We start from the raw sequence: 13,635 nt of genomic DNA, 5'->3' as shown, positions 1-13,635 counted from the left end.
ATTTACAAAAACAAGCAGTGAGCTGGATTTGGTCCACTGGCTGTAGTTTGCCAACCCCTGGTTAGGAGATTCCTTGAGACACAATCACATTCTTTGATAATCTCTTGTGAAATTTCTTCACAGTAGCTGACAACTTTATCATGCCAGGCTCTGTTCTAAGCACTTTATTCATACATCAACTCATGTGAAACTCACAACAACAGGGACTATTATTACCTCCATTTCACAAACGAGAAAGCCAAGGCACAGAGAGGTTAAGCAAGTTGCCTAAGATCACACAGCTAAGTGCTAGAGCTGGGACTCATACCAGGCAGTCTGATTCCAAAGGCCAGTCTCTTAGCCACTAGGCTCTACTGCCTTTCAACATCCCAGAAGGTCTCAGATCCATGAGGGAAGGATCATGAGTTCTCTAAGCACTTTTTCTGGGTTCCAGCAGGTGCTCAGCAAACACTAGTTCATAAAATAGTACCAGGCTGGTGGTGCTTTCTGTAGGAGGGACTTTACTCTACAAAGCATAAGGTCCTGCTGCATGCTCAGTGAGGTGCCAGCTCACTGAGCCACCTCCAGATGTGGTAGCACAGGATTATGAGGCCTGTAATGGTTAGAGCAGCCATTGATATAAGCATTTGACCCTAATGTAGGAGCTAATTACACCAAGTAGACTGTACACTAGACATAACATTGCAGCTTCAGAACAGGCCCCCAGGGCACGATGTACTGATCCTCTCTATTTTTCCTCCTCTGCTTTGGCCTTTGTTTAAATACAGGAACTTATAATGACTCATTAAAGAACATCAGATCAATCAAGCTCACAAAGCACCTTTCTGAGGCAGGAGAGACGGTAGCACATGAAATAGGCATGATCAAAGAGGCACATTTGTATACAGCTCAGACACCCAATTTAAACCCATTAAATAAATGAATAAATGAACCCATCAGCTAGGACATAATTACCGAGCACCTGCCATGTGCCAAGCACCGAGCTAGCTGCTTCCCATAAGCTATCTCACTTGTCTGACAATTGAGAGCAGAATCTAAATGCCAAGTACCTGGCATAGTTGGTGAGTGCTGAAGGGTCACAAAGAAAGGAGAGATTAAAGGAGTTCACAAGGAGGAGAGATACTTGGGTTAGGCCTTGCAGGATGGAGAAGGGTGTGAGGTCTGTCCAGGGAATTGCATTGCTGTGAGCAATGCACAGGGAATGCAGAGCAGGGAGGGTGGCCGGGGCAGGGGGAGGGGCGTAAATAACACCTGGCAGGGAATGGAGTCTGAGGTTGGATTCTTCCTGGCAGGCCAGGACCAGCAGTCTGGACTTCATTGTGAAGGTTATGGGAAGTTTGAAGGTTGTGAGTGTAAATAATCAGATGTGTTTTTAAGGAAAGATAACTCAGCATGAAGGACGGACTGGAGGCAGGAGGCTGGTGCTGGCCCAGGGGTGGGACGAGGGCTTGAGGCTTGAGTTCACAAGCTGTTCATGGCAGAGGGTGGGCAGGGGAGGGAGTCCTAGAAACCAGGGGCCCTGCAGCACACACCTTGTCCTGAGATTCATAGGGCATTGGAGGGACACCCACTCCAGCCCTTGGGGAAATTCCTTGCTTCCCAATCCCTGTCCAGGACCAGCCAATGGACAGGGCTCCCAGCCCTGCCATCCTGTGCTCAAGGTCTCTGTGAGGTGGCAGAGGACTCAGCAGCTCCGGGCCATTTTTATGGGAAGCTGGAGTCCCAAGAGAGCTGGACCAACGATGGTCCTTCCACCCAGTCTCCTAACTGGTTCTCTGACTGTTACTCATCCTTCGCTCTGCACCAAAAATTCTGTTTCCTCACCATACCCTAGAGCAGGGGTTGGCAAACTATGGCCCTTGAGCCAAATCTGACCTGTGGCCTATTTTTGCCCAGGCATTTTGAATTAAGAATAACAGTTTTTGCATATATAAAGGGTTGAAAAAAAAATGAAGAATATGCCACAAAGACCTTAAGTGGCCCTCAATGCCTGAAATATATTTATGACTGAGCTCTTTACACAAAATGTTTGCTGACTTCTATCCTTGAGCAACGGTTTTCAAATTGAGTTCCCAGGCACCCTTGGGTTCCAAAGAGGTACTTCAAGGGCCACCAACCCAGATGGACAAGGAGCCATAAGGGACAGAGCCCTTCTTCAACCAATGCAGTTCCATTTTGATTTAGTTCATCCTTTACAGCTCTGTGACAGACCTAGGTAGTTGTTAATTCAGGGTCCTTCCTCCATTTACCCCTTCTCAACAGAACCCTGGCTTCAGAGTGTGGCACTGTACATAGCTAACTGCAGAGCTAAAGATGCCTGTGTGATAGAATTCTGGGCAATGAGAGATGGGCTAAGGAGTCATTAGGTTCATGTTCCTGCCTTTCTCTTCTTTTCCCTGGAGTACAGATGTGGGGTCAGAGGTGGAGCAGGCTTTTTGTGATCATGAGGATGACAGCCAGATGCAGAGAAAAAGAAAAGGTGCCCATGACACTGGGGGTGGGGTGGGAGACCAAACCAAGCCTGGACTCTGCACCTCTGTGCCTCTGAGATATGGAGAAAATAAGCCCCATTTAGTTTAAGCGTCTTTGGAGGAGTTTTTTGCAATTCACATCCAACTGCAACCTGACTGTTACAGGAGCTGGAGAAAGGCTTCCTTCACCAAAGAGGAGCCTGCCAACTGCTGACCCTCAGGATAAAGTTCAGCAACGTGGCATGGAAACCCTGGGCTAGGTGGCCAGACCCTGCCCCTCCTCGGCTAGGCAGAGGCCTCTCCGCAGCGCTGTGGTCCAGTCCTTCCTCTGTATTCCTCCTTGGAGCCCTTCTCTGAGCTCTGAAGGGCTGACCTTAGCTCTCCCAGTCCTGGTTTACTAATCTTGCAGCCAGATTACTAATTAGCCAGGTGAAAGGAAGGAAATGCACTTTTCCTGGGCACAGCTTGATGGTGATTCCTGCCGGGTCTTGCTGAGGGCGCAGGGCAAGGCTGGGGAATTAGTTCTTGGAGTGAGGAGGAGGGGAGGCCAGTGGGAGGCTGTAGACCTGAACCCTCAGGAGTTCAAGGACAGAAGCCATCACCACCTTTGAGGAAGGCTTTGGAGGAAGTTGTGAAAGAATGTCCAGGAGCAAAGATGGAGAACTTTCAGAGGTTCTCAAACTTGGTCATACCTCAGGTGTAATTTTGGTAGTCTGAGAAGCAGTTGAACTTTTGATTGACTCACTTATTCATTCGACAATTATTATGCACTTACTAAGTGCTAGGCTTTGGAGGGGCAACGGCAGTCAAGACAAACATGGCCGCCGCCCTCACGGCCCTTACAGTCTAGTGAAGGAGACACACGAGTAAATAGAAAATACAAGACAGCGTGGTAAGTGCTGAAATCAGGGAAGCATGGGGATGGAGGAAGTATGAGGGGCACAAAATCCTGCCTGGGGGAGGGGGCAGGGCTTGTCTTCAGGAATAGGGAAGGGTGTGTTTGGGTCATCAAAGCTACAGCCAGTTCTAGGGGAAGAGGAATGCTAAGAAACGATGTGAAGTGGAGACAACTTTAAAGAAGAAAGGATTCAGGTTTCAGACACGGAGAAGGCAGGTTAATAGGGTCCACTGGAGCCTCCTAATGCCGAGGAGGGGGCCCTGGGACACACCAGGGAAAACTCTCTGGTTGGCAGCATCTCATGCAGGGCCCGGCACAGAGAAGGTATGAGCAAATGTTTGCTGAATGAATAAATGAGTGCACAATTGGACTAATAAATGTGCTTCTGACATTTGCACTAGCTAGTGATGACTTGCTAGGAGAACTATTTCTCAATTCTTCAGGTCTACAAAGGCAAGAATGACACTGATTATCTCTAAGCAGTGAATAATCAGAACTGTTTCTTTGGCTTTGAAGTTCATGAAATGAGCTTTCCTTGTCCTTTTCCTTCTAGGCCACCTCCTATTTCCTTCTCATCCTAGCATGAGTTCAATGTGGCTGGGGTGGCATGACGGGGACCCTGTATGCCTCACTGGAGAGTTTGTTCTTTATCATATAAGCTGGGTTAGCCACAGCCAACAAGGGTGATCTTTAAAAATATAGGTTCCAGAGACTCACCCCAGATCCACTGAATCAGGTCTTTGGGGAAGGAGCATGGGAATCTGCTTTTAGAGTCGCCTTAGTTATTTTCAACGACCAAGGTTGGGGGATACTATTTTGGGAAGGCTTGACTATAGGGATCGAGATGGCCCACGTGCCCAAGGTGGGGTGAACATTCCCAAGGACCTCCAAATCCAAGTGAGTGTGGAGAGGTTGCAGCTAGAGTAGGCTCTGAGCTTCTTTTCCCTTTGCCCTGAGTCTGTCAAGCTTCCAGAAGGATGGAGTTTTTTCAGTTGTTTTCTTCCTGGTTTATTGAGGAGAGACAAATCCTTAACCTGCCTCCCCAATGAGACTGTGAGTTCTTATTGTTTCTACAGTGTAGGGCTGCAGAGCCTGTAGGTGTTCAGTTAATGCTGGCATCTTGATGTAAGTTCGTGGCCATTCTAATACCAGAGCATCCCTATTTATCAACTCCTGCTCATGCCAGCCTCCCTCCTTGCCAAGGGAACCCTTATATACTCAATCCCATTTCCCCCCACTCACTCCAGGACCTCCCTTCACTTACCATCCTCTTTCTCCTGCATCTTCACTCTCTTCCTCTTTACTTCTGCCCTCAGCCTACAAACATTCAACTTTCCAATATCCTCAAGAAACAAATACTCCGAAGTAGCCCAAAACTTTCTCTCTACCTTCCCTCCTTCACAGGCGACTGCCCTTTTGTCTTCTATTACTTCCTCATACAACTTCTCAAAAGGGCTGTCTAGACTCTTGACTTCACCTCCTATCCATTCACTTCTCACCCCACTCTTAGCTCCACTTCTTCCAAGGCCAAAACCAATGGTCTCTTTTCAGTCCTTACCCAATAAGACCTTTGTCAGCATTGCTGATGTCAAACACGGTCACCTGAGAAACTCCTCCTTCTTCTGCTGCTTGGTTCTCATCCTACCTCTCACATGGCTGCTTCTCTGTTTCTTTCACTGGACCCCCTCTTTCATCTGCTCTTTGTTAGGATGGTGTCCCCCACTCTAGTCTGCATCTTTTTAATCTTTTCGCTCTTTCCAAAATATGTTGCCCATTCCCTAGGTTTCCATCTTGCCCGTGAGCTGATGAGATAACACCAAAGATCTCTCTTGAACCAAGATTTATCCAGAATTTCTAATCAATGTATCCAAATGTCATTGGATGTACCTGAGGGTACATCTTGACCCCTGCAAAACATGTCCCTCCTCTGGTGTTTCCTTTTTAAGTTCCCCATTTGTCTAAGCCAGAAAACACTGAATCATCTTTCATTTACTCATTGAATAAACATTTGTGAGTGCCTACTATGTGCCAGGCACTGTTGTGGGCACTGAGGATACAATGTTGAATAAGACTCCTCCTTCTGCCCCAACCCCATCCAGTCAACCACAAGTACCATTCCATCCCTCAAACCTCTCTCAAATCTCTCTCCCCTCCACATTTCCAAAGACTTGGTTGGTGCCTCCATTTTTCTTACTTGGGCAACTGCTTCAGCTTCCTAAGTGGTCTCATTCCCTTCAGTGTCCTTCTCCAACCCTCTCCACTGCTGCCAGAGCAATAGTTCAAAGACTAAGACTTAATTGTTCTCAGGTTCAGAAGAAAGAGCGGCCCTCATGCTTCCCAAGACTGTAATCCTGGTGCTGTCAGTCCCACCCCTGCCTGTCTACCCTGAGACTTTGTTCCACCAAGAAGCACAGTGTACCTATCTCAGTGCATGTGTGTTGGAGCCAGAAAGACTGGTCTTAAATATTGGCTCTGCCACTTCCTGGCTATATGCTATGGCTAAGTTTCCTAACCTTTAACCCATCCATGATTCACTTCCTTCATCCATCAAATGGGTGTATCAAAACTAATTCATTGTGCTATTAAGAGAATGAAATAAAATCATTTATTTATACATAGAGGGCTTTCTTAGCGGTTGGTATAGAATAAGCAGACAGCAAGAATTAGCTATTATTATTATCAACAGTCTAACACTTCCACCCTTAAAAATATCTTTAGCAGGGTAAAACTCAAACCTCTTAGCTAAGTAAACAGACCTCACCATAATCTGGATCCTTCTTACCTTTCCACCCTCATCTTGAACCAGTCATGCTGAATTTAATTCCAAAAAAGCTGTTCCAAACCTTAGTGCCTTTGCACATGTCCACCCTGAGATAGTGATTTCTAAGCCTACTCATCCTTTAACACCCCGCTCCAATGTCACCTCCTCTGTGGAAACTTCCCTGCCTTTCGGTTAGCAGCTCCTTCCTTGGTTTTCCCATAGCAGTCTGCGCACACCTCCATGAACTGTACTCTCTTTGTTTGTTCACATGCCTGACTTCTCTCCCATGTGCATGTTCCTCGAGGGCACGACCATACTTCCAGTCAATGAATGAATGATCCTTTTACAAAATAACATGAACTTAGAGAGGCAGTGCTTTTTGCTGAAGGAGGTGTCCCAAACGTGAATGGAGAGGCAGCCCTTGGACACACCTGTATCCCACTTGTGAGTCAGTTTTATGAATAGGGTTAGGAACACAGCACCTGTTTTCCCTGATGCTCTCAAGGAGGCTGTTTCTATTCCTCACACTAGACTCTGAGTTTCCACACTTTCACCTGCCTACACTGGATGCCCCTGGCACTATTCTCACTTGGCCTCAGGATGGGACTCTGTTCAGCCTTTCTGGGTACCCTTGGCCCTATGTGAAGCCACCAAGAGCACATGGAGATGCTGGGAACACCCTCCTGCACAGCTTAACTCTGAGAGTGTGCCCTTAGGGGGCTGGCTGACTTCAGGAACCAGGCTGGTGTGACGTCCACAGGGTAATGGAGCAGTGGTCTCTGCACACCAGAACAGGCTCGGCTTTCTGGGATGAATCAAATAACTTCTCAGAAAACTAGATGTCCCTAGACTTCCCACTATACTCTACTTTCAGGTTACAAGAAGACAGATAATCATTTTTAACAAAGCCCAGGAAAGAGTTCTCTAGGCAGCAACTTAACAACCTCATGGTAGTAAGACCTTCTCCTGGTCTACCCTCCATCCTCAACCTCTGCAGCTAAAGCTGCTCTCCCAGTGACTAGGTTCATCACAAATGGTTAGATAAAATGTGACTCTTTATTTGTAAAACTGATTCTGAGGAAATATGTTTCCAGTGTTTTTAGCACTATAACCCAGGCACTTTGACCAAACAATTTTAAAATGCTGGATAAAATTTTTAAAATAAAAAGAGAAAAATGTATTTTATATGTTAGTAAGGAATACTCAGAGTCCAAAACACAGTGACTATAGGAACCCAAAAATGACTCAGAGCGTGACATTGGCTTTTACCTTGTGTACATTTTTAAAAACTGGGGAAAGTCGAGTTTCCCCCTTCTCTCCTGCCACTACCTCTCCCTGGGCAGGGGGTAGGGTGGGGACTAGGAGGCAAAACTGCCTATCTCAGATGTTGACACCAAGTGGATTGGGAACAGAAAATTTACCCTGAAAATCCAGTTATAAGTCAGCCCTCACAGGGGTTTACAGCCTTCACATTACGAGGATGATTGGAAAACCTTCATTCCGAGAGTTTAGTCTAAAGACAGTTCCGGCTGGTCATGTCTTCAGACATCAGGCAGAAGCAAATGCAAACCCTCTCTGGAAGAATCCACCTTCTACCCAGGTCTCAAAGAATTCCCGCAGGCAAAGTTGATGATTGCAACCACATGGTCAAAAAGCACAAAATAAAGAAAGGAAGACGGCTCTGTGAGCAAGAGATAAGAGACAACTGACAACAGAATCAAACTTGCAAAGACTTCAGGGAGTGGTATCGGCAGGCACAGAACATAAAGTAGGTATATTTAATGTATTCAATGAATCAAATAAGGATCTAAACATCATTAAAGCAAGAGATTCTAAAATATGACATTTGAAAATGAAACAAACAAAACTTTATAAAATGAAGAATTTGATATTTGAAATAAAAAATTTAAGTGAATGGATTTAACAGAGATTGGACACATCTGGAGAGAGAATTAGTGAATAGGACAAGAGAGAGAAAATACGGAGAGGTTAAGAAACATGGAAGATAGAATGAGAAAGAGTAACATCTTGTGAGCTTTCACAAGGAGAAAAGAGAGAGAATGAAGAAGAAGCAACAGTTGAAAAGACAGTGGCTCAAAGTTTTCCTGAATTAATGAAAAACACAATTTATAAATTCAGGAAGTTTCATGAATCTCAAGCAGGATAAATACAAAAATAGCCACCTATACATGTGCTAGTGAAACTGCAGAACACTAAAGACAAGGAAAATACCATAAAAGCAGCCAAAGAATAAGAATAATTGACAGCAAAGGCACAAGCTAGAAGACATTGGAATAGTACCTCCAAGTACGAAGAAAAAATAATTATTAACCAAGAATAGAATATCCAGTGAATACCAGTATTCTTTCCAGAACAAGGGAAAATAAAGACAATTGCCATCAACATGAAAATAAATTCTAAAGTGCATTCTTTGGACATAAAGAAAGTAATTAAAGAGAGAAGGACTGATGTGCAAGAAGGAATGTGAACAAAGAAGCAGTAAATATGTAAGTTGAAATGATATTTGCTTTATTAAGCAATTACAAGAGTGACTTGTGAGAAAAGGTAAAGTAAGATGAAAATATAGATGACATGATATATGAGTTGGGGGATGAGATAATTAAAGTTACAACATTCTAAGATCTCTGCTTTTCAGGAGGAACATAAAGTTATTATTCAACGTTAGACTTTATTAAATATGCATACTAACATTTCAAGGGTATTTGAGGGTAACTCTAAAAGAATAGGTTAAATGGTATATGCATATAATTTAAATGTTCCAAACTCTCCAGTTAAAACATAGATTGTCATTGGATTTTAAGAAAATCCAGTCATGTACAAAACACATGTAGAGCATGAGGAAGCCGCAAGGTTGAAGGTAAGAGAATAGAAACAGATTTACTAGACAAAGACCAAAATGAAGCTGATATAATAGCTGGGAAAAAAAGCTTTAAGGTCAGAAACATTACTAGAGATACAGGGATTCATTACATAGGGATCTTTAAAAAGTTTAACTTGCCAGGGAAATATGTAATTCTCAACTTGCATGTTCTAATACATATACAAAGCCAAAATAGACAGAACTTCAAGGAATAATAGAAAGACTGATGATCTTAGTGAAAGATTTTAATATTCCTCTCTGCAATTGATTGACCAAGAAGATAAAAAAATCAATAAGAATATAAAATCTATAAACTTAATTAACAAGTTTGATCTAATGGACATATTAGAAAACAATAATTTCAAAATACAGTTTTTTTCCCAAGCACACACAGAATTTGTGTGAAAAATAACCATTTATGGCCCATAATGCATGTCTCAACAAATTTCAAACAATCCAAATACAGGCAATGTTCTCTGACCATAAGCTTTAGAATCAGGAACAAAAACATAGCAAGATGAAGCCTTTGCATGTTAATTAAGAAATATTTCTAAATAACTTGTGATTGAAAGATGAAAGAATAAAGGAAATCAGAAAATATTCAGAACCAAACTAAATGCTACATATAAAAATAGGTGGGAAAGTAGCCAAAATAGTTCTTACATGGAAATTTACAGCCTTTGATGCTTAATAAGACTGCAAAATAATGAATTAAGCATCAATAAGGATCTAGAAAAAGAACAAAATAGCAAAGTCAAATGTAATAGTAGAAGGGAAATAATAAAGATGAGAGCATAAATTGATGAAATAGAAATTGATGAAATAGATTAAAAGGAGTATCAACAAAGCTAAAAGTTGGTTCTTTGAAAAGACTAATGTGAAACCTCTGGCAATCTTGATAAAAGACAGGAGACGCAGAATCAGAAATGAGAAAGGGAACAGAAAAACAGTAAGAGAAGGGATTAAAAATAAAATAAGAGTATGTACAACTTTATGTCCAATGAATTTTAAAATTTAGTGAAATGGACTAAAGAATAACAAATCAACCTAAATAATCCTTTACTCATTAAAGGTATTAAATATATAGATTAAAATCCTCCAACAAAGAAAACACCAGACCCAGATAGTTTTATGAAAAGTTCTACTAGACTTTAAAGGCATAAGTTATTACATTCCAGTCTTCCACTAATAACTTCAAAGGACAGAAAGCAGGGAAACATTCTCCAAATAATTTTATGTTGCCAGCAACATCCTGACACAAAAATCTGGCAAGGTCAACATGAAAAAAAAATTACAGGCCAATCTCACTAATAAAATAGATGCTTTTTATTTTCACGTCAAGTTACTAAATGAAATATTAGTAAATCAAAAGCATATCAAATATAGGCATGTATACAAATGATAATACTAGATTACTAGGTTTATCCCAGGAATGCAAGGTTGGTTTAACATTAGCAAAATCAATCAGTGGCATTTGCCACATTAAGAGGATCAAGGAGAAAAAATCGTATGCTTATATCAATAGATGCAGAAAGGTTCTTGATAAAACTCAACATCCACCTCCAATAAAAGGTCTCAGCAAACTGTGATTAGAAAAGAACTTCCTCAACCTAAAAAGGAGTATCTATAAATTTTTAAACAAACACAAAGACCCTTCAGCAAACATTATACTTAATGGTGAAACAATAAAAACATTCAAACATCAAATAATGACAAGAGAGCCCGTCACTAAAACAATGATTTAACAATATAGAGAAGAATCTAGCCAAAGCACTGAGGCAAGAAAAAGAAAGAAGAAAAGGTATAAGGATTGCAAAGGAAGAAACAAAACCATCATTCTTTGCAGGTGATGATTGTCAATGTAAAAAACCCAAAGAATTCATAGATAAATTATTAGAAGAGAATTGCTGTATAAGAAAATCAAAGGATAAAAATCAATTGCATTTTTAAATACTAGCTAGAAACAGGTAAAAAATGCAGTTTAAAAAGATAGGATTTATAACAGCAACAACAAATATAAAATAGCTAGGAGTAAATACATTTAAAAGTGCACAAAAAAAAAAAAAAAAAAAAAAAGTGCACAAGATCTGCCATGGAAAAAAAGTATGCAGTTTTATTGAAAGACATTAAAGAAGCCCTAAACAGTGAGATACCACACTCATGGATTGGAAGACTCATCATCATAAAGATATCAGTTGTTCTCCTATTGATGTATAGTTTTGATATAATTATAATAAAAATGTTGACAGGTCATTTTAGGGGTTTTTGACAAGCTAACCTTAACATTTATGAGAGCAAAAAACACTTCACAGAAAAAAAAACCAAAATGGGATATAAACATATGAGAAGATGCATATAGCAGTGCAAAACTATATACAGCAATTCAGGTAAATCTTAGGGACATAATTTTAAGTGAAGTTGATGAAGAATGTATACAACATGATGACATTTGTATGAAGTTCAAATGCTGACATCCTGAACAATGTACTTTTAGGGATACACACTTCAGAGCTAACTCTAAAGAAAAGCAAAGAAATGATAAAAACAAAATTGAGGTAAACAGTTACCTCTGAGGGTGCAGGGAACAGAATGAAGTTGGTGGGGGACACGCATCAGAAAGGTAACTGATTTTTTTTCCTTTAAGCTGGGAGATGGCTACATGGATGTTAGTTGCATTGAGGTTCTTTATATACTAGTTATATTTTATAAATATGCTTTTTATCTACTTGGTATTTAATAAAAACCATTTTTAAGAAGTGTCTGCAGAGAATCTACCACAACCAAGTTCTGGGTTTGAAGCCTCTTGCAGAGCAACTGCCCCCAACCCAGGCCTGCGCATGGGATCCCACCTCCCGCTCCCCACAAGCCTTACCTTGGCGGGGTTAAGTGCTGTGATGACCCACACACAGTGTGCATTGTTGTCATACTGAATGGGGAAATTGGGGGAGGTGATGATGCCCGAGGGGCCTCGAAGGTGGGCATCACACATCCGAGCTGCAGAGATGAGACGGAAGAGAAATCTTTTAGTCTGGACCAGGTCCAGCTCCCCTGCTCCCCTCCCACCTCCTTCCCAGAAGAGATTGAAGTCTGCACAGACCCGCCCCAGACATAGCCCTTGGCTTCCTGTGCCCTTCCCCTGGTACTCAGCAGCTCAAGGGGAAGTCGGAGTTCCTGCAGCACTGGGGTAGGGGCAAGCCCCACGTGCCCTGTCCTGTTGTGCTGTAGGCAATGAGGAACTTCCTACAGGCAGGCCAAGCAACCCACCCCATGGGATGGTTAATTTTCTGTGTCACCTTAGTTAAGTTATGGTGCCCACTTGTTTGGTTGAACACTGGCCTAGTTACTGTGGAGGTGTTTCATAGATGAGTTCAGCATCTATCATCAGTTGATGTTAAGTAAAGGAGATTACCCTACATAACGTGGGTGGGCCTAATCCAATCAGTTGTAGCTCTTAAAAGTGAGAACTGAGGGTTACAAGAATCAAAAGGAATTCTGCCTTGAGATGACATCTTCCACTCCTCCCTGATTTCCAGACTCCAAACCATCATATAGAATTAGGACTTGCCAGCCTGCACAATTGTGTGAGCCAGTTCCTTATAATAAATCTGTTTCTCTGGAGAACGCTGATTAGTATACAACCCCCACCCCCACCATCCCGACCCCACCATGATCAAGCAGCTCATTCCCACCACAGACTGGGTTAGAACTACTCACGTTGTCCTAAAGCTGGGGGGGCAGGGGGAGTCCCAGGCACCCATGGACCTGCAAAGGAGCACACCTCTTGCTCCGCTTACCTGTGTTTCTCCCATTTGCACTCCAGGTCACCAGAACAGTGAAGCCCTGCCCTGGACTCAACTCCGCTCAGCTAGGATGCTGACCTCTGCAGGTCCTGCAAGTCCTCAGCTCCTCCCCCTGTGACTTCTCAGTCCTCCTGAAGTGGATTCTCAGGATGTCCTTGTCAAGGCCACCCCAGGAGGTCTCAGAATGCTTATGCCCAAGGGCTTTGCCAAGGCCCCAGGCTCAGCCCAGCGTCAGGAACCTGGACTGGCTCCAGGGCCATCAAACACTTCCCAAGTTCCTCCCCATACTCAGTGCATACCTGACGCGGACTTTCTGACGGGAAGCATAAAGATTCAAGGTGAATTAGAAGAAGTGCTCTACTCAAGTAGATATAAAGTGTTATCAATCACGGCTTAATCTAATTAAGCCCTTTAAAATAGCTTCCAAACTAATTAGATTAAGTAGTGATTGATAACAGTTAAGGTACTACATTGTACCTAGGTGCTTGCCTGCTTTAAAAACGTGTTCTTTAGTTCTAGCCACTTCATTCTTCAGTGTTAGCACTCGGCTATTTTAATAAAGAGCTCTAAGAGCCTGTTCTGTTGCTGCCCACATGGCAATTTATCCTAACTGTAAGCAAAGTGCCTAACAGTAAAGAAAAAGTGAGCAAATTCTACAAGCCTAAGTATATAAAATGAAAGTGATGTCAAACCTGGTTTCCCCTGACGGGGCAACATATCCTCAGGCTCCTTTCTGTGTGTGGACAGTGCCATGATAAACCTTTTCCAGGAAACCCTTCCTAGAATGATCTGGGCCATAGGTTCCACAGCTCCTGGACGTATTT

At 42.5% G+C, this 13,635-nt stretch overlaps 1 protein-coding gene across 4 annotated transcripts in view; it reads right to left on the bottom strand.

Moving 5' to 3' along the window:
• The window catches only part of CSMD2 (CUB and Sushi multiple domains 2), a 646,653-nt gene that overhangs the window by 301,572 nt on the left and 331,446 nt on the right, over positions 1 to 13,635 (bottom strand). For 3 of the 4 annotated variants that reach the window (XM_037827786.1, XM_037827788.1, XM_037827787.1), the window contains exon 10: positions 11,884 to 12,005. The exons of the other annotated variant lie outside the window; for it this stretch is intronic. In XM_037827786.1, the coding sequence (XP_037683714.1) occupies positions 11,884 to 12,005 (122 nt within the window). The remainder of the gene's footprint in view (positions 1 to 11,883; positions 12,006 to 13,635) is intronic. 4 annotated transcript variants of the gene reach the window in all.

This window comes from Choloepus didactylus, chromosome 2 (assembly GCF_015220235.1).
Source record: "Choloepus didactylus isolate mChoDid1 chromosome 2, mChoDid1.pri, whole genome shotgun sequence".
NCBI classification, from domain to species: domain Eukaryota; kingdom Metazoa; phylum Chordata; class Mammalia; order Pilosa; family Megalonychidae; genus Choloepus; species Choloepus didactylus.
Note: the sequence above shows the minus strand (reverse complement) of the source record. Positions and strands in the feature narration are given on the sequence as shown.